Here is a 20,366-nt window from a genome sequence, read left to right on the forward strand (position 1 = left end):
CTGGATTCTGAAACAGAGCAAGATGGTGACAGTGGTGAGGATGAAGAAGTTGGATCATATTATATTGGAAAAGATAAAAATACTAAATGGAACAAGAAGCCATTCCAGAAAAAACGTAGGGAACCTTTAAACATTATTACTCACCTTCCTGCAGTAATAGGAACTGCACGTAATGCAAAAAACTGCAGTTGAATGCTGGAACAGTATATTTACAGATGACATTTTGGACTCTATTGTCACATATACCAACCTATAGACATTATAAAGGACAAGTACATCTGCAACAGAACCATCAAGCCCACAGATGAAATAGAACTGCGTGCTTTTTTTGGATTACTGTACCTTGCAGGAGCTTATAGGGCAAATAGACAAAGTTTGGAGGAACTTTGGGGTAAAGATGGGGATGGAGTTGAAAAATTTAGCCTTGTTATGTCCATAAACAGATTCAAGATTCTAATTCGTTGCCTTCGGTTTGACGACAGAACTACCCGAACCGAACGCAAAACACATGACCGACTTGCTCCAATTCGTGATATATTTCAAAGATTTGTTGTAAACTGTAAACAAAGTTATTACCCTGGAGAGAATCTCACTATTGACGAAATGCTCCCTGGTTTTCGTGGTAGATGTGCCTTTCGTCAATATATTCCATCAAAGCCAAACAAATATGGAATAAAAATTTATGCCCTTGTTGATGCCAGTAAGACCTACACTTACAACCTGGAAGTTTATGCAGGAAAACAACCAGAAGGTCCTTACTGTGTGAGCAACAAACCCATTGATGTTGTAAAAAGACTGGCTGAACCCTTATTTGGATCGGGTCGCAATATTACAGCTGACAATTGGTTTACAAGTTGTGATCTGATTATCTGAAAATTCAGAAGCGGTCATATGTGGGAACTGTAAGAAAAAACAAAAGGGAATTGCCGCCACAGTTTGTAAGTGTGAAAGAGAGACAACAGTACAGCAGTATGTTTGCATTCCATAATGGAAAGGCTTTAGTTTCCTATGTACCACATGCCAAAAAAATCGTACTTCTTCTATCAACACTTCATGATGATGCTGCCATCGATCCTGGGACTGGGGCAGAAAAAAAACCGGAGATACTTACATTTTACAATGCCACCAAAGGGGGTGTGGATACATCAGATCAGATGTGCTCCACTTTCAACGTCAGCAGAAACATCAAACGCTGGCCAATGGTCATATTTTTTGCTATGTTGAATTTGGGTGGTATAAATTCACAAGTAATTTATCTTGAAAACAAGCTTGAACCACTCCGTAGACGATTGTATCTGAAAAAATTGGCCCATGAACTAGTACTTGGAGAGCTACGCAGGAGAAGCGTGAAAACAATCGGTATCCCCTCTCGCCTTCAAGTTCAGCTCAAAAGGTTCCGCCCAGATGATGATGGTGAAAAGTCACCATCTGCACCACCTCACAAAAGAAGGAGATGCACCACCTGCCAAACGGAAAGCGGAACCAGAAGGCTTTCAAATTATGAATGTTTCAAATGTCATAAAGCAATTTGCCTGACACATGCAAAAATGGTGTGTAATTCTTGCTATTTGCTCTGCAAGTGTGACTTTTCTGGGGAAACCTCAGCATCTACTTCTGATTGAATATGTTTTTAATAGTACTTAAGGTACCTTAAAATTAAGTTTGTGTTCAAAAATTTTCTTTGTACATTTTTTTGAGAGAGTCGAACTGGGGACTATTTGGCGGGAGTTTTGAAAAGTTTGTATTTCATAGTCATTAGTTTTGTTAAGTAAATGTTTTTTTTTGCAACTGATTATGTGTAGTCTCTTTTATTACATCCCTATGAAGGTCACTGATCACTTTTAGAGCACTGAAATTGCAAACATTAGATATTATAGGTATTTTTCCAGCAGGCGCCTGACAGGCACATTGTATGTGAACTCGTTAGTCCGAATATTGTATGTGACGGAGGGTTAATAATTTACCTGTTTTTTCAACCGGAAAATAGAATTAGACTTACAGGTAATTCGGTTTCTAGTAACCCACCACAACAGCACTCCGGAGGATGTTACCCCTTTCCTAATAGGGACAGGAAGTATCATAGAGGTTAAATGACCTCTCCCACATCCTCCCCCTCAGTGTTATTATAAAAGGACCACAAGTGAAGGAATGTTTCAAATTAAATTTTATTCTCTTTGGGAAGAATGAAAAATTAAGTAAAAAGGAGGGATTTACCCGTGCTGTCGTGGTGGGTTACTATAAACCGAATTACCGGTAAGTCTAATTCTATTTTCTGTAGTAAACCCCGACAACAGCACACTTGAACAGTACCCAAGAGTAATGTTTAGGGCTTGTTTCCACATGCGAGAAACACGTCCGTGTCTCGCATGTGGAAACGAAGTTCTGGCGCCGGCACTCCGGAGCAGAGCGTGCGGCCGCATAGCAACACATGCAGCCGCACGCTCCACTCCGGAGTGCCGGCACCAGAGCTTTGTTTCCACATGCGAGACACGGACGTGTTTCTCACATGTGGAAACAAGCCCTTAGGGAGGGACTATAGCTCGGAGGACTTTTCTCCCGAAAGCCAAGTCCTCTTCCGACATCAGGTCTAGCCTGTAATGCTTGGAGAATGAATGGACTGAGGACCAGGTATCAGCTCTGCATATCTGCTCGATGGAAGCACTGGCTTTCTCGGCCCAGGAGACAAATGTTGCTCTGGTAGAGTGAGCTGTAAATTTCTCTGGCTTTGAAAGGTCTTGGATATGATATGCCTACGAGATTGCTCTCTTGATCCAGTTGGCGTATCGTGGATCTGGAAGTCTTATTCCCCTTATTCTGTCCTTGACTGTGAAAAAACAGGTTTTGGTCATTCCTAGTTTTTTCTGTCACTTAAGATAATGCAGTACAGTCCTCTGAACGTCCAAAGTGTGGAACTGTTCTTCCTTATTTCCTGGCTCTTGATGGAAGGAGGGGAGAATTATCTACGGAGACTTGTGAAACTCAGACCACCTTGGGAAGAAATGATGAATCCAGTCGCAGAATAAGTCGGACCTGTAAGATTTTCATGTAGGGTTCGTTGATAGTGAGCTCTTGTAATTAACCTACCCTCCTGGCTGTAGTTATTGCTACCAGGAAGGCTGCTTTCCAGAAGAGTCTGTCTACATCTTTGGATGACCAAGGCTGAAAGGGTGGTAGTGTGAGCCCCTTCAGGACTACATTAAGGTCCCAGGACCTTACCAAATTCATAGCTCTTGGACGTATGCAAGATGCCGCTGTAATAAACCTACTAATCCATCAGTGGTTAGATAACATCTGGTCAAAATATAAGCTTAGAGCCGCCACCTGGATTTTGAGGGTCCTAGGTCCGAGACCCTTCTCTAGCCCTTCTTGCAGAAAATCTAGGATCCATGCTAAGTTTAGTTGGTGTGGGTTAGGTTGTTCGGATGCACTCCATGAGAAAAAAAGGTCTTCCATATCATCTGGTATGTAGAGTTTGTTCCTTTGTGCCTTTCTGTAATGTCCTAAGGACCCTTTTTGACAATCCTCTGGTCTTTTGGATTGAGAACTTAGAAGTCAGGCACTCAGATGTAACCTCTCAGGGTCCGGATGGAAGATTGGCCCCTGGTGGAAGAGGGATTCTGACCGGGGGTAGCACTATGGTCCCTCTAAACTGAAGTTGGAAAGGTTTCGAACCAGCTTCTTTTGGGCCAGAATGGTGCTGCCATTGAGCTTTTCCAATCTTATTTTTTGTGGAACCCTTGGTAGGATTGGTAATGGAGGGAAGGCATAAACCAGTCTGAATTTCCATGGGTGGGCTAGCATGTCTACACCTAAGCAGGGATCTACTGGATTTAGTGACAAATATTGATTGAGTTTTGCGTTCTGTCCACTTGCTAAGAGATATACCTCTGGATGGCTCCACCTTCTGGTCAGTATCTGATAGACTTCAGAGTCATTCCACTGGATGAATTTCTGTTCTGCTCAGAAAATCAGCCAGGTAGAGAAGGTGTTCTTCAGACCACGACAATATTCTGGCTGATATTGCCTTCAGGTCCTCGTGCCTTGTACTTCCTTGATGACGAAGGTGGGCAATTGTCATGTTGTTCGAGTATATTTTGACATGGGTATCCTGGACTAGGGCTACTGCGGTCCTGAGTACCTCCTCTACTGCCTTCAGTTCCCTGAAGTTTGAGGACCGTTGGCTTATCTTGTCTGACCAGCATCCTTGAAATACGTGTTGGGAGACCATGGCTCCCCATCCTTTCCCGCTGGCGTCTACTTTTATAGTGATAGGGGCCCCTCTGCTCAAATCCTTTGCTTTTAGCCACCATGTCAATGAAGTCTTCACGCTCGGCGGCATCTAGATCTTTTTGTCCAAGGATTCAGTCTCAGTTTGCCAGGATGTGCGTCTGAAGTGTTCTGGTGTGTCCTTGTGCCCATGCTACCATCTGGAAGCAGGATGTCATGGATCCAAGAACAGACATGGCCCATCTTAATGACACCACCTTCTTGCACTGTAGTATCTTTATCTTTCATTTTAACAAGATCTATTTTCGTTTGTGCAAGAAAGATGTTTGGCTGTTTGAGTCTAGTAAGACTCCCAAGAATGTCTGTTGTTGCAGGAACCATATCTGACTTTTTCAGGTTCACTATCCAGCCTAGAGACGATAACTGGGTCATCTGTAGATGTTCCTGTATCATGGGTACTGAAGGAGCCACCAACAAGAAATCGTCGAGTTATGGAACTATGCATATGTGCTGACCTCGGATGTATGCCGTGACTTCTAACATGATCTTTGTGAAGATCCGTGGTGCCGAGGACAGACCGAATGGGAGGACGTTGAACTGATTATGGACTGTGTTCTCTCCCTGGGCAATTGCGAATCTTAAGAATTTCAGATAAGTTGGATGGATCGGGATGTGGTAATATGCATCCTGTAGGTTTATTGTGGCCATGACAAAATCCTGCCCAATCAGAGGTACTGTTGACCTTATAACCCAAGGGACATTTGTTTTTTTTATGAGGAACAGGTTTGAGGAATGTCCCCTTTCTTTCACTTTCCGGGACTATGGAGACTACCTTTGTAAATAGGCCCTTCACTCCCGCTATCAAGGTGGACTGCAGCTCTGTAGAGGAGAGGTGCGCTGTTTTTATTGTTTCTGGAGGATATGAGGCAAACTATCTTCATTCCTTCCCTGATTGGTGTTAGAGTCCATTGATCTGAACAGATGTTGTGCCACTATGGAAGGAAGCTTGAGATGCAACCTCCTACTATGTTGGCGTCATGGCTTATTTTGTCTCTGGGAGTGGGGAAAAAATTTCTGCCTTTTCCCCCTTTCGGGTAGCTCCAGCGACCCGATTTGCCCTTCCCCTTGTACTGAGGTGTATGCTCTTGCTGGGGGCGAAACGGCCTTTTCCTAGTATTCATAGGTTCAGGTAAAGTCTTTTTTTATCCGAAGTCTCCTCTAACAGCTCAAGGGCAGGACCAAACATGTATTTCCCTTTGAAGGGGATATAACATAACTTCATTTTTTAAGTCATGTCCTCGCTCCAGGATCTTAGCCAGAGTGCTCGTCTCACAGAGTTTGATGACCCTGACGATCTTGCTGCCACTCTTAGCAGACGCCTCTGCAGAATCCGTAAGAACCCTGTTACCTTCTGGAGGAAAGTTAGAGAAGGTAGGATGTCCTTTCTGGGAGTACCCGTGGACAGGTGTTCCTCCAGCTGCCCAAGCCAACGGTACATCGATCGGGCCACACAGGTAGATACAGCGTTAGTATTTAATAAAGATGCTGAGGTTTCCCATGATTTCCTCAGTAGCCCATCCATCTTGTGTTCCAGAGGGTCCTTCAACTGTAATGCATCCTCAAATGGTAGTTTTTTTTTTTTTTAGCTACCCTCGCAACCTGGACGCTGACCTTTGGAACCGCTGACCACCATGATGCAGTTTAGTCATCCACAGGAAAATCCGGATTACTTACCGGTAATGCTCTTTTAATGAGTCACGACAGCACCCCACATGAGAGAGAGGGATCCGCCCATAGGAACAGGAAACCTACAGAATAAAAGGAGGCGGTCCCCTCTCCTCCTCAGTTTAGTTTACAGAGTATAAAAAGGGAACCGCAAAAGTGTTAGTATTCATTCTTATTCAGTAACATAAAAATTCTTAACCCTATACAACCATTACTTCTTTGAACTTAAAGGAAAGTGCTGTGCATAATTTAGGGAGGGTAATACATGGGTGCTGTCGTGACTCATTAAAAGAGCATTACCGGTAAGTAATCCGGATTTTTACTCTTCGTCACGACAGCACCCCACATGAGAGATTTTCAGAGATTCATTATTTGGGTGGGATTACTGTACTAAGAACAGCTCTACCAAAGGTCAAATCAGAGGAAGCAGAAAGGTCAAGTCTGTAATGGTTGTAAAAGGTAGAAGGTGTGGACCAGGTTGCGGCCTTATATATCATGTGGATCGGTACATCCGCATGTTCCGCCCAAGAGGAAGCCATGGCCCGCGTGGAATGCGCTTTAATCCCCACTGGTGGGATTTCGCCCCTTGATGTGTAGGCTAGACAAATAGCTTCTCTGATCCATCGAGAAATGGTAGCCTTTGTGACCCCATATCCTTTCTTGCGGCCCTGAAAGGAGACAAACAGAGCCCTACTCTGCCTCCATGTTTGAGACCTCTCTATATATGTCAGGATAGCTCTTCTGACATCTAAGGTGTGCAACTTATGTTGTTCTGGGGTTACAGGTGTATTATAAAAAGAAGGCAGAATTATCTCCTGAGATCTGTGATAGATGGATGCTACCTTAGGGAGGTATGAGGGATCAGGTTTTAGGACAATTCTATCCTGAAATACCATTAAGAAAGGTGGGTCTGCCGATAGGGCCTGGATGTCACTAACCCTTCTAGCTGAGGTTAGGGCTACCAATAAGGCGACTTTGTATGTTAGGACCTTTAGAGGTATGGCATCTAGTGGCTCAAATGGGGAGTCAGTTAAGGCTTCTAAGACTAAATTCAAATCCCACGGAGGTAGACGGGGAATATGGACCGGATTGGAACGTTCACAGGATTTGATGAACCTGGAGACCCACTTGTTGGCTGCTATGTTGTCCCCATACAAGGCTTCTAAAGCTGAGACTTGAACCTTTAGGGTGTTCACCGATAACCCTAATTCTCTACCTTTTTGTAGGAACTCTAGAATCGGAACTATCGGAATCTGCTTAGAGAATGGTCTTGTATGAAAATCTAAGAACTTCTTCCATACCCTACTGTATAATAGGGTGGTAGATCTCTTCCTACTCAACAATAGGGTGTTAACTAGTTTTTCCGAGAACCCCCTAGATTTTAACAACTGCCTCTCAAATTCCACGCCGTCAAGTGAAGACCTTTCACTTGCGGGTGGAAAAATGGGCCCTGAGACAACAGTTCCTTGTGTAAAGGAAGGATCCATGGATCGCATAGAGACATGCTTTGGAGACACGAGAACCATGGTCTTTTTGGCCAGAAGGGAGCAATCAGGATTACTCTGGCTTGGTCCCTCCTGATCTTCCTGATCACTAGAGGTATCAGAGACATTGGAGGGAAGGCGTACGCTAGCCTGAAACTCCAAGGATGGTGAAGGGAGTCCAACATGTCTGGGTGATCCATGAGGTTCAGGGAAGCAAATCTCTTTACCTGTCTGTTGTCTCTTGTGGCGAACAGATCTATTTGGGGTACGCCCCATGCTTTTGTTATCATGTTGAATATGTCCTTGTTTAACGACCATTCCCCTTGTCGTAGCCTGTTTCGGCTGAGGTAGTCCGCCTTGGTGTTTTCTGCCCCTTTGATGTGCAGGGCTGTTAAGGATGGAAGATGAAACTCTGCCAACTGGAGGATGTTTTCTGCTACGTTCATCAGGGTTCCTGATCGCGTACCTCCCTGACGGTTTATGTACGCCACTGCGGTGGAATTGTCTGACAGAACTCTCACGTGCATTCCCTGAACCTGTGGAAGAAAATGACTTAGGGCATATTCTACTGCTTTTAACTCTTTCCAATTTGAAGAATACACCAGCTCCGCCTGATTCCAGGTGTCTTGGATCAGATTATCTTCCATATGTGCGCCCCAACCCACAGGGCTGGCGTCAGTGATAATTGTTTTGGAGGGATTTATCATCCATGGTACACCCCCTGAAAGGTGATCCATGTCTAACCACCAGCTTAGGGATTCAATTACGTCACTGGAAAGAGTGATTTTACTCTCTAAATGTCGTACTTCCTTTTGAATGGATAATATTTCATACTGCAATTGACGGGTATGATATTGAGCCCACAGCACGGCTGGTATACATGAGGACAGTGATCCAAGTAAGGACATGGCCTTCCTCAGGGTCATACAGGGCTTTGATATTGCCTCTGACACCTTTGATTGAATAATTATTCTCTTTGACTGTGGCAGAAAACTCCTCTGACTTACTGAATCTAGTTGAATTCCCAGAAATATCTGGATGGTGTCTGGATTCAACCTGGATTTTTCGTAATTCACGATCCAACCTAGATCCTGCAAGGATGAGATCGCATTAGATAACTGCATTTGACATTGGGATATGGAATTTCCGATAACAAGAAAATCATCCAGGTAGGGTATTATGAGAGTGTTCTGCTGGCGTAAGTGAGCCATCACTTCCAGGATCACCTTTGTAAAGATGCAGGGAGCCATAGAAAGCCCAAAGGGCATTGCTACATATTGAAAGTGACGAACCTGTCCTGCCAGGATGACTGCTACCCTTAGGTACTGCTGATGTTCGGCATGTATGGGAAGATGATAATAGGCATCTTTTAGGTCGATTCCGGCCATGACACACCTAGGAAACAAGAGCTTGATGGCAGAACTAATAGACTCCATTTTAAAAGTTCGATTATATAGAAAGGAATTTAATTTCTTGAGATTAATGATGGTTCTGAATGAACCATCTGGTTTTTTGATCTAAAACAAAGGGGAGTAAAATCCCCTTCCTCTTTGATCTTGGGGAACCTCTACCAACACTTTTTTAGATAGGAGAGAAATAATCTCGGACTCTAGAGCCTCCTGTTGTTCTTGTCCCTTTGGAGATGTTATTATAAAAGAATCCCAAGGGATTCTAAAAAATTCTAATTTAAGGCCATCTCTTATAATGTCCAATATCCAACGGCTGGATGTTATATGTTCCCACTTGGATAGAAAAAATTTTAATCTACCGCCTACTTCCAGGTTAGCGGTACTTGCCACGTTTTGAGTTGTAAGATCCGGTAAACAGGGCTCCTTTTTGCTTAGGGTCTTTCGCCTCCCAGCGATCCCTTTGCTCAAACGGCCTCCGGGAAAAGGGTCGTCTTCTGAATGCTCTCCTGTAAGACGGAAGATACTGATTAGGAAAACCTTTCTTCCGTTCTCCTGCTTTCTTTAAGATCTCATCCAGAGTCTTCCCGAAAAGGAACTCACCCTGGCAGGGGAGCGCACAAAGCTTTGCCTTTGCCTGTGCGTCCCCTTTCCAGTTCTTCAACCAGAGTGCTCGCCGGGCTGTGTTTGTTAAGCCGGCTGACCTGGCTGCTAGGCGTAGCGAATCTACTGAGGCGTCTGCCAGGAATGCTACAGCCTCCTTCATCAGAGGGATCTTTGGTAGAATGGAGTCTCTTGCAGTTCTACCTCTGATCTGCTCCTCCAGTTGTTCCATCCAAACCAGCAGAGATCTCGCCGTACAGGTAGCAGAGATGGCTGGTCGGAATGCCCCTGTATTGGCCTCCCAAGATTTTTTAAGCAGGGCCTCTGCTTTACGGTCCAACGGATCCGTTAGCATCCCTGAATCCTCTACAGGCAAGACTGACTGTTTTGAGGTTGAGGCTACGGCTGCGTCCGCTTTTGGCACTTTCGACCAAGTATTCAGCTCCTCGTCGCTAAAGGGATATCGCCTTTTAGAGGAAGATGGTAGAAAACCTCTGGCGCTCTGTTTGTCCCACTCTTTTTTAATTAATTCTTTAACAGTTGCGACAACGGGAAAGGATCTGCGCTTCCTTTGTCCTAACCCCGCGAACATGATGTCCTGAGCTGATTTTTTCCCTTTCTCATCAGGGCACCCCATCGTGTTTCTGACTGCTTTCACCAGGTTGTCCACGCTGCTGTTAGGCAGACACAGCCCCCCCTCATCTTCGGATGAACTCGGCCGAGTTTCCGACTCATCTGAGGACTTATGCACCTCCTCTGATTCTGGGTTTTCCGGAGATGGGGATCTGCTAGGTTGGTGGGAACTAGGGATACTAGCCTGTGACAGTCCCTGCATCTCTTCTCGAATCATGGCTCTAACGTCAGATGGAGTCATAATGTTTTCTTGACGTAAGGTCAGTATGATGCAATCTGAGCATAACCTCTTCATATAGGAGTCTGGAAGGGGCTGTATACATAAAGCACATTGTTTGTGCTTGGACTTGTGCGCTTTTTTCCTGGACTGAAGGAAGGGGACATAGGAGGAACATACATCAGCATATAGGTAGAGAAGTCTTTACACTCACCCAGAGAAGCTGACAGGTACCGGATCTGGAGGCGGATTCTTTGAGGGATCTTTTTGCCTAGTGGAAGATCGCTCCTGACGACCACCCTCTTTAATGCTGCTCCTGGCGCTTTTCTCCTTACTAGGAGAGCGCTCTGGTACCACAAGGTGCGTTTCGTCGGCCGGTGAAGCCATACTCACATCCACACACCGGCCGACAGTAGCGCTGCAGCTTTTAAATATGGCGCCAAATCTCCTGCCTCCCCGGCCCGAACCCGGAAGTGCTCCAGCGACTTCCGGGTCAGACGCGCCGCTCATTCCTCCATGCGGCGGCTGCTTTATTTAGCCGGCCGCTTGAGCGCGCGTGCCCTCATGGAGCCGGGCGGACCAGCGGTGACCGGACCCGGACCATGGCTATCGATCAGACGAGGGGGGGGAGGCTGTACACAGTGGCTCCCCCGCCGCTGCTACTGGAACCGCAGCCCCTGCCGTTCCTTACAGAGACCGACGCAGGCGGGTGCATGGCCCAGGGATCTTCTGTAGGTACGTCCTGGGATTCCCATAGGAACAGGAAACCTAAACTGAGGAGGAGAGGGGACCGCCTCCTTTTATTCTGTAGGTTTCCTGTTCCTATGGGCGGATCCCTCTCTCTCATGTGGGGTGCTGTCGTGACGAAGAGTAAAACCCGTCCTTCATTTCCGCTGGATTGGTTAGCCCCTTTTCTGGCAATTCCCACTCCTCTAGCACCAGGTCCCAGATGTTTTTATGAATGGGAAACACCTGGTTCGTCCTAAAACGCAGACCCCCAAACATTTATTCGTGTACCGTCTGGGCCGTCTTGTCCTCAATCTCCATGGTCCTCCATACTGCCATGAGGAGTTCCTCTATTTCATCTAAGGAAAAATATCTCTTCTGTTGGGAGACCTCTGGGTCCAGGATTAATTTGCCTACTTTCAGAGGTTTGTCTGGGATCGACATTTCATCCTGAGAGTCATCATTCCCTTCCTCCTCTAGATTAAGCTTCCTTTTAGTTTCTGGAGGAACACTGGGAGAGGGTGCGGGCTGGGAAATAGCCACAGAGAGGTTTTTTTTATCTGCTTTTGGATTAGGTCCTTAATTTCTTCCATCAAGAATGGTTGCTTTTCCCTGATGACTTTCTCCAGTGCACTCTTTGCGTAATGTCTTATGTGAAGAAGCCAGCTTTTCTGTACAGACTGCACATCTCTGTGAAGCCTTGGACTCGCTTCCTGGTGCAGGTTCCTTGTCCCCCTACAAGAAAGGGGAGAAGGAATAATAAGGCACTAAACCTGCACACAGGGTATGGACACCCAGTGCTAGAGTACTTACTGTGAGCGTAGGGTGCTGGGATCTATAGACGCAGTGAGAAACCCGACATCTCCATGCTGTTACCACACAGTGGTCCTACCTTAGATGTCTTCCTTGTCCAGGGCTCTTATATGGGTAACTGAACTTACAGCACCTGTCCTCTGATTAGAAGACCTCCTCCCTCCAATGTCCAGGTGTGTGTGGGGGGGCCCCACCAACACAATCTGTGCTGCAATGCTTATGCGTTCCAGCGTGGAACACAAGAGTCCTTCCTCTGTGTGCTGAAGCTGGATGGCGTGTCAAGTCACCTCCTGCTGCCAGCTTCAGACACGGAAATTGTCACGGGTGCAAGCCCAGCGCAACACGCTGCCCGAATCTGCAACGCAGGAGGAGGCTGGAGAGCTCAGAGAGGCCTCCAGCCAAAGAATCCCCCACAGACCTTACCCAAAGGTGCAGACTAGAGGGGGTCACGAGTCCTGAATGGAAAGGGGAGCAGCGCTCGGTGAGGTAAGTCTGCTCCCCTGCTTGAATCTATTATCCCCCCGATGACTGTTGCCAGCGCAGCACACTGTGGATGACCTCTTTGTTCCTAGTAGGCACAAGAAAAAACACTTGAGGGGGAGGATATGGGAGGGGTTATTTAACCTCTAATATTTCTTGTCCCTATTAGGAAAAGGGTAAGGGTAAGGTGTGCTATTGTGGGGGGTTACTAGAGAAAACATGGGTTGATCATATTCCCCATCAGATGAGGATAAATCTGAACAATCAGAGCATTAAGGCTATGTGCACACGTTCAGGATTTCTCGCAGAAAATTTTCTGCAAGAAATCTGCATGCGTTTTTGATGCGTTTTTTTTCCCGGACATTTCCCAATGCATTTTGTAGTGGGAAATCCGCAAAAAAACCCGCAAAATTAATGAACATGCTGCGTTTTTTACTGCAATGCGTTTTATTCACGGAAAAAAATGCATCATGTGCACAAAACATGCGGAATTCATCCTAAATGATGAGATGCTTATTGTATGCTGTTTTTTTGGGGTTTTATAGCGTTTTTAATCGGGAAAAAAAGCGAAACCGCGAAAAAACAGCAACGTGTGCACACAGCCTAATTCTCTGGACTCCACAATTGCTTCTTCTGAGGGAACATCTGAAGGTATATGCTGCGGATGTGAAGGGCCTCAGGTATGACAGATTTCTTTTTACCGTATTCTTAACTTCATCCTTAGTGTGTTACTTTCTTGAAACAGGGAAGGGGATTCTTCCATCACTTTTTTTCTATACATGAATGGCAAAGCCTTTTAGTACAGGGTTTGGGTAATGTTTCCCTGCACAGTTTTTATCAATGGTTTCTTGGGCCTATCCTGAAAACCCGTACCAATAATCACATCTTTAAAAAAGAAGAGACACACCCCATCCTAAGCCCAGGAAATTATTGGGCTAGGAGTAGGTTTTGGATCATCTCCATCACCAGGCAATTTTGGATTTCCCATGCTGCACATCCACTGCCAAAAATTTTCACCTCTATTCCTCTTTTATATTTGAGGAGCAATAAAAGGAGCCAAGGCTGCAGGTGTTTAATTGGAAATTTCTCGTTTCCGGTCCCATCCTCCAAATCCGGAAGTGGTCTGTGAGCCTGTGCACATATGTCAACCACATCACTATGGCGTCTGACGTCACGTCTGGCCTCACCTCTGAACCTGGAAACAGCCAAGCCCGCGCATGAGTCACTGTTCAAACTGGCGCCATTTGAATGAGTGCCTCTATTGCATAACGTCCCTTCTCGGTCCAGTCTTCCGAGCCCAGAAACTGCCTGCCGCAATCAGAAAGAAAGGTCTGGGTGGAAGGGTCTCAGGAGAGTAGTGCCCCAAACCTTAGGACAGCCCTCCTGCAGCCAGGACATCACGGTGTACGCCAATCACCAGGAGAAATCTCCCCATGTATGTTTGATTTCTGTCAGACCATAGGACTCCTCTTCCAGAAACGGGACAATACTCTGGGGCAATGGGAGACGTACCGATCTTATTTCAGTAGGTTTTCTGTTCCCAGGGAGCGGATACTCCCTCGGTACGGGGTGCTGTCATAGTGAAGGGAAAATTAGAAGATGGCTACTAAGAATGTTAAAAATGTTTATTATTATTTTTTTGTTTGTTTCTCAGATTAGGAAGAAGAAAAACTCCTCGTGGTTAGTGGTGTCTCTTAAGGATCAAAAGGGTTTCATCATAACATGCAGGAGTTTATTTAAAGAATAAAATAAAAATATAGACTTTTCTGCATAATTTCATCTATATAAAATAGAACTACACTATGCTAGTTAATGCGGAGTTAACATAAATACACATTTTAATATTCTCCTTTGAAGAGAAGGTTCATATAAACAAATATAGAAATTATTTACAAAAATATCTTATTACCTGTTATGACGTATATAGGATGTGTCAATCAATGCAAATGTATACAGGTACACCATTTAATATTTATTATATGCATTTTATATACATTATTTTTTCAAAACAACAGTCTGCTTATTTTGTGGTACAATCTTTAAAAATTTGTCGATTTGCAGTCTGTAAAAGGGGAAAAAAAACCTTATAAAAAGGCGCAGTCTTTTGTTGTGGAAGACCAGAAAAAAAAAATTATGTGAAATTGTTTTAGTCATGCAGAACACAAATTAAAATCTTGTCAATATCAGAAACTGAATAATGCCGGAAGGAAAAAAAAATTAGATGAGTAAGACGACATGTCAGATGAAAAAATCCTTAAGGTTCACAAAAAAAAAAAAGGAGATTTTTTTGACCTATAAGGTGTTTAGCCGTGTTGCTCTATGAGGTCAAGCATATATTTAAAGTGCAAAAATTGCCACGGAGCCTCAGGCTGTTATTTTTGAGTTTCTTCTGCTCCATTTTGCAATGGCAATTTCGCCTTGCTCCATACTCAGTCTGATATTGTAGGGGTTGAGGGGAGAGAGAAAATGGTATTAAATATCCTATTAAAGAAATAATGGCCTTCAGTTATTGTTCAAAAAACTTCTGTGTCCCACAAATAATGCAAGTCCTGTGTCACACGAACAAAAAACAAATATAAAGCTGAAATAAATAACATTAAGCTGTTGGAACTTCACTGGGAAACTTTCTGGATAAATTAACTCGTAAATAAAGTAAACATACAAAATATCACACAGTGATAGAATGCTGCATTTGTTAAAAAGGGGTGGGGGTGTGATAAGCGCAGATGAAACCCCTCTTGCCAGTTAAGAAAAAAAATAAAAAAATAAAAATAAGGAACTAGTTGTTAGTGTGTAGCCACCCAGTTCTATTTAACCCAACGCCAGATTTTCTGGCAGCGTCACCGACTTCTGGCTTTACAAAGGGATTGAGGGGGACAATAAGGAAAAAAAAAAAATCTATATACCGTATATATAAACCAAGAATAAAAAAAAAAAAAAAAAGAAATGTGATTGAAGAAATGAAAGAAAAATAGGACATAAGAAAAACAATTATAATTAATTTCATTGTCAGGTATGTACTATCCTGATAAAAACACTGCAATTCTGTGACAACTTTAAAATAAAAAGAATAAAAACAATAGTCAGGTCCAAACCGGTATATATGTAGGACTAATGTTAAAAAATATATAGTACACACTAGCATTGTCCAAGAAAAAGAAAAATATATATATATATATTTAAAAAAAAAAAAAAAAAGTAAAAAGATGATAAAATCCCTTCATTGGCTGCCAGACACTGAATTCTTCAATGCCAGCTATTAAAACAATAAGCTACATTTTATCAAGATATTGCAATCTGAACTGGGTAGAATAGTGCGGAAGCCACTTCCATGCTGCTTTTCTAGTCCTATGAAGTTCCAGGGAAATTGTGATTTAGGTGCTTAATGATCCGCTATTGCATTGTAACCGCTTGACGTGAGCAGACGACTGAATAAACTACGGTATATTCAGACGTCGAGAACAGGCTCCATATCCCCCCCCATTAGTTGAGCTCTTGATTCACAATATTTGTGCAATCAGGACCTGAAATTGAAAGTACAAGGCGCAAAAAGAAAACAGCCAAAAATAAGATTAGAATGTTTTTTTTCCTTTCTTTTTCTTCATCTGGATTGTAGAAGAAAGAAAGATATTTATAGTATATATAATATAGGACAGACCCCCCTCTGCAGGGGCTGTGAATACTGGTTACTGTGAAAACGGAAGGAACAGAGTACAGTTATTAAAGCCCTGGACAGAGCCATCCTGATGAATGAGACAATGAGGAGGGGAGCGCCAGCTGTGCGGTAACCAGTATCTCCCTAGCCTGCAGAAGGAGCCATCTTGTAGTGTCGGCACTGGAGCAAATCCCTCTTGGCAGTGATGTCGTAAGGACTTGTTTCTTTAAATACCGCAAGCGACTCCATTTTTATTCCAAAATGCACTTGTGGCACTGTGAAAGCACAGGGGGAAGGGGAGAAGTACGAAAGGGTCACACGAAGACTTTGGCCAGCGCATCGGCTCCAGCACTGGCGATGAATGCTTTGGATGGGTGAAAGGCAACATCGTATATCGACTCGTCCAACTTCTTGCGATGGGCAGTAATCTCCTGTACACACGTTTTGCTGTCCAGATTCCACAAACGAATAGAGCTGTCGTGGCCTGCAGGAGAAATGCACACAAGGGGGATGAATTACTAGTTGCCAGAAATAATTTATGCTACAGAGGGGCATTATGCACAATATGGCAGCACACTAAGGCGGTGGGGTTTTATTCACTCAATGACACTTTTCTGATGCACAACTTGTTAAATTCTACCCTACAGCTATACGGTTAGACACTGGCGGACTCTGTCCTTGCATAAAGCCTTGTGAAGTGTGTCATACAAAATTCTGGGAAATCAGATCACTTACTTCCAGACATTAAGTAAATTCCATTAGGATCCACTGCAAGGCTAGTAACAGCGTCCAGGTGGGCAACCATTGAATGAATGGTTTTTCCTGAAAAACAAAAGGAATGAGGCCATTACCTCCAGAAGGTTATGAATTGGCTGTAAACATTATGGGGCTGTCCAGTGTACTTCAATCATGATCAATCCTTAGGTCATCAACATCCGATTAGTGAGGGTCTAATCGGATATCAGCATGGCTCTGTACACTGACGAGTGGCCGTTCTCCAGGACAACAGACCAGCTCCTATGCACTTACATGTGGTTGCTGCCAAAGCTGTAAACAGATTGGGGTCTCATCTGATATTAACAACTAAGGTCTCAGGTCATCAACACCTAAGCAGTGGACAACCCCTTTAAAAGAAGAACACTATACGGCTGCTAAACAAGTATTCAAACAGCTGGAACACTAAGTAAAATAGCAAATGGAGAATTAAGCGAAAGCTACAGCAATGACTATTCCAATTTCAGCCAAGTAACGTGAAAACTAAGAACATTAACGAGCCATGAAGGTCAAATTTCAAGCTTCTGCCCAGGTTTACTGAAGAGGAACAGTGAATGGTATACACCCTGTATTGTCCAATGTAACTTGTGCAACTTGAATTGTTTTGTAAGTTGATCTATAAAATCAGGACTTCACAGATATCAGACATTCCTGCTGCTGTATAAATCAGCCGGCAGTTTCTACGAATGTACATGAGAACCACTAGTTTGAAGCTCAATAAATACTAGGTGAACTGCTATCTGGACATACAGATGCTTAATGCCCATGACTGATGAGGACAGATTGTCCACCCACCATGGTTTTACAGGTTAACGATCCATTCCCACAATGAGTTTTCCAAGTTGCAGATTTTCTTCACCCATTAACGTTACTTTCCGAAAATACGCAATGTTAAAAAATGTAAAAGAAAAAAAAAAAATCATTGTGGGAACATAACCTTACAGGGATGAAAACGGAACTGCATTCATCCACATCACAACTGCCTCAGAGCCTTTGTGGATATATGGATCCTGAAAAGTGTAATTGTTACTCCACCATAACCCCTTTTCATGACCAGAGCTTTGTTAAGCTTTGCATTTTTGTTTTCCGCTCCCCTCCTTCCCAGAGCCATAACTTTTTTATTTTTCCGTCAATATGGCCATGTGAGGGCTTATTTTTTTGCAGGACGAGTTGTACTTTGGACCGACACCATTGGTTTTACCATGTCATATACTAGAAAACGGGGAAAAAATTCCAAATCAAATTGCAAAAAAAGTGCAATCCCACACTTGTTTTTTGTTTGGCTTTTTTGCCAAGTTCACTAAATGCTAATACTGACCTGCCATTATGATTCTCCATGTCATTACGAATTCCTAGACACCAAACAGGTCTAGGTTATTTTTTTTAAAATCTAAAATGGTAAAAAAAATAATAAAATAAATTGTGCCATTTTCTGATTTCCATAGCGTCTCCATTTTTCATGATCTCGGGTTGGGTGAGGGCTTAATTTTTGCGTGCTGAGCTGATGTTTCTAGTGAAAAACCGTAATTCTGGGGTATTGATTTTTTCCCCCACTACGCCGTTTAGCCATCAGGTTAATTCTTTTTTTATATTTTTTATTGATAGATCAGGCGATTCTGAACGCGGCGACACCAAATTTGTGTAGGTTTGATTTTTTTTTTTTTTAATGGGGCGAAAGGGGGGTGATTTGAACTTTTACATTTTTTTTTAAATATTTTTAAAACTATTTTTCTTTAACTTTTGGCATGCTTCAATAGACGCTGCCACAGCCCGTTCGGCTCTGCTACATAGAGGCGATCTGAACATCGCCTCTATGTGGCAAAATTACACACTTGCTATGATCGGCGACCACCAGTTGGCGCTCATAGCAATTCGGCACCAACAACCATAGAGGTCTCAATGAAACCTCTGGTTCTCATCTTAACACACCAGTGACCCGTGATCACGTGACGGGGGGAAAGGGGGGGGGGGGAGGGGGGGTGTCACTGGTGCGCGCATTTCCGATCCGATGGCCGAAAGCGCTTATTAAATGCCGCTTTCAGAGGTTGAGAGCGGCATTTAACTAGTTAATAGCCGCCAGCGGATTGCGATTCTGCCTGCGGCTATAGCAGGCACGTCAGCTGTTCAAAACAGCTGATATGTGCTGGCTTTGAGGTGGTCTCGCCGCCGGAGACCATATCAAAGCGGGGGGATACTGACATCGGCATATCCGTACGTCCGATGTCAGTAAGGGGTTAAAATGTTAGCTGTTTGCATTAGTGCAGGCGAAATAAGTCTCCATATACACAGAACCAGAGCTCACTCAGTACAATAAAAAAAACTTGTTCCTGCTAATAAAGAAATGAAAGGAGAACTCACCGGACTTGTTGTCAAAAAATTTTATGTGCCTATCCTCATAGGCAGCAATGGTAACAGATAGAGTAGGGTGACTCACAACCTTGTTTATGTGGCCACTAAATGGGATACCTGTAAAACACAAAAATAACAGATAGAGACATGAATCAGTGTAATCATTTATTACTGAAATTACAGCACTCAATAATATATTATATGGATAAGCACACACATTATATAAACAAGCATTTTACAAAAGGTCATAAAGGGATGAGGGGACAAAGACTACCGAGCTGGTGAAGGCTCAAGAGGCTTATACATCGCTACCATTCATCCCACAACTGTACAGCAAGTTCAGATGATTTTATATTGAGGGACAGAAGGTTCTCTCACAGATTCAGGGAAAAGGAGGCATCATACTCAGAGACTAAGTATCTTCATATAGGGTCCACTACCTAATCCTAAAACACAAATACCCACTGGAATAATAAATTCCATTATAGGGGTATGCTCATTTTTAAATAAAATTGCTTTAAGTTAGACAATATGGAAATAAAGTTTGCAATTAACTTGCTTTATCTATCTTCTGTCATTCTCCTGCTGTGAGAGCTTTTAAATTGCAGTGTAAAGTTGGTTTCCAAGTAGCTTGGCCACCAGTGTCTGGCCCAGTGAGCCGAGTAGTCACACTTTAGGATAAGAGTTAACTCCCAACAACCTAATCCTCTCTGCAATTTATGGATTTCTATACAGACGACATCTGCTTATCTCTCAGTTCCTGACATCTCATCAGTCCTGGATAATCAAAATTCTCCTTCCCCTCGCTTGTTTAATTGCACGTTACCTCTATATGCAATTATTGTGCCAACAGTGAAAATTCTGAAGTACTGTTAACGTGCAGTAGCGGGACCAAACTCCTGCACAGATCTGTTACTCAAGGAGGCGTCCACTCACCCCAAAGCAACCAGGAAGGAAGGAGACTGCAGAGCTTTGAGCTGCTCAAGAGACAACTTGAGAATACCCCTTTAATGTCAATTTCAGAACTGCACTGGAAGAGTAAAATACTTACTAGAATCAGAAGGTGCAGACAACTGCAGTAAGGACTGAGAAGTCTCAAGATCATATACCACAATACAGCCAGAGGTGAAAGAGGCAATGGCGTGGGCTGGCTCGCAGCCTATGAAATCCACTGATGTGGGGATGCCATGTTCTAATGGGGAAAAAATATGGTCACAATTAAATCATTCTCAAAAGTGTACGTGTTAAAAAGACCAAATGATCCGCTTTGTACT

General features: G+C 43.6%; 1 protein-coding gene across 8 annotated transcripts in view; it reads right to left on the reverse strand.

Annotated features, from left to right (window-relative positions):
- Window positions 1–14,273: 14,273 nt before the first annotated feature.
- STRN3 (striatin 3) overlaps window positions 14,274–20,366 on the reverse strand; it is a 73,490-nt gene continuing 67,397 nt past the window's right edge. For 5 of the 8 annotated variants that reach the window (XM_069730328.1, XM_069730334.1, XM_069730310.1 and 2 more), the window contains 4 exons: window positions 20,144–20,284; window positions 19,102–19,209; window positions 16,705–16,791; window positions 16,147–16,453 (listed from right to left, as the gene is read on the reverse strand). In XM_069730328.1, the coding sequence (XP_069586429.1) occupies window positions 16,284–16,453; window positions 16,705–16,791; window positions 19,102–19,209; window positions 20,144–20,284 (506 nt within the window). In that variant the 3' untranslated portion in view covers window positions 16,147–16,283. Of the gene's footprint in view, window positions 16,454–16,704; window positions 16,792–19,101; window positions 19,210–20,143; window positions 20,285–20,366 lie in introns of all 8 variants that reach the window. The other 3 variants (XM_069730303.1, XM_069730342.1, XM_069730315.1) reach the window with 3 other exon arrangements.

Source organism: Ranitomeya imitator, chromosome 1, assembly GCF_032444005.1.
Source record: "Ranitomeya imitator isolate aRanImi1 chromosome 1, aRanImi1.pri, whole genome shotgun sequence".
Lineage (NCBI taxonomy): Eukaryota > Metazoa > Chordata > Amphibia > Anura > Dendrobatidae > Ranitomeya > Ranitomeya imitator.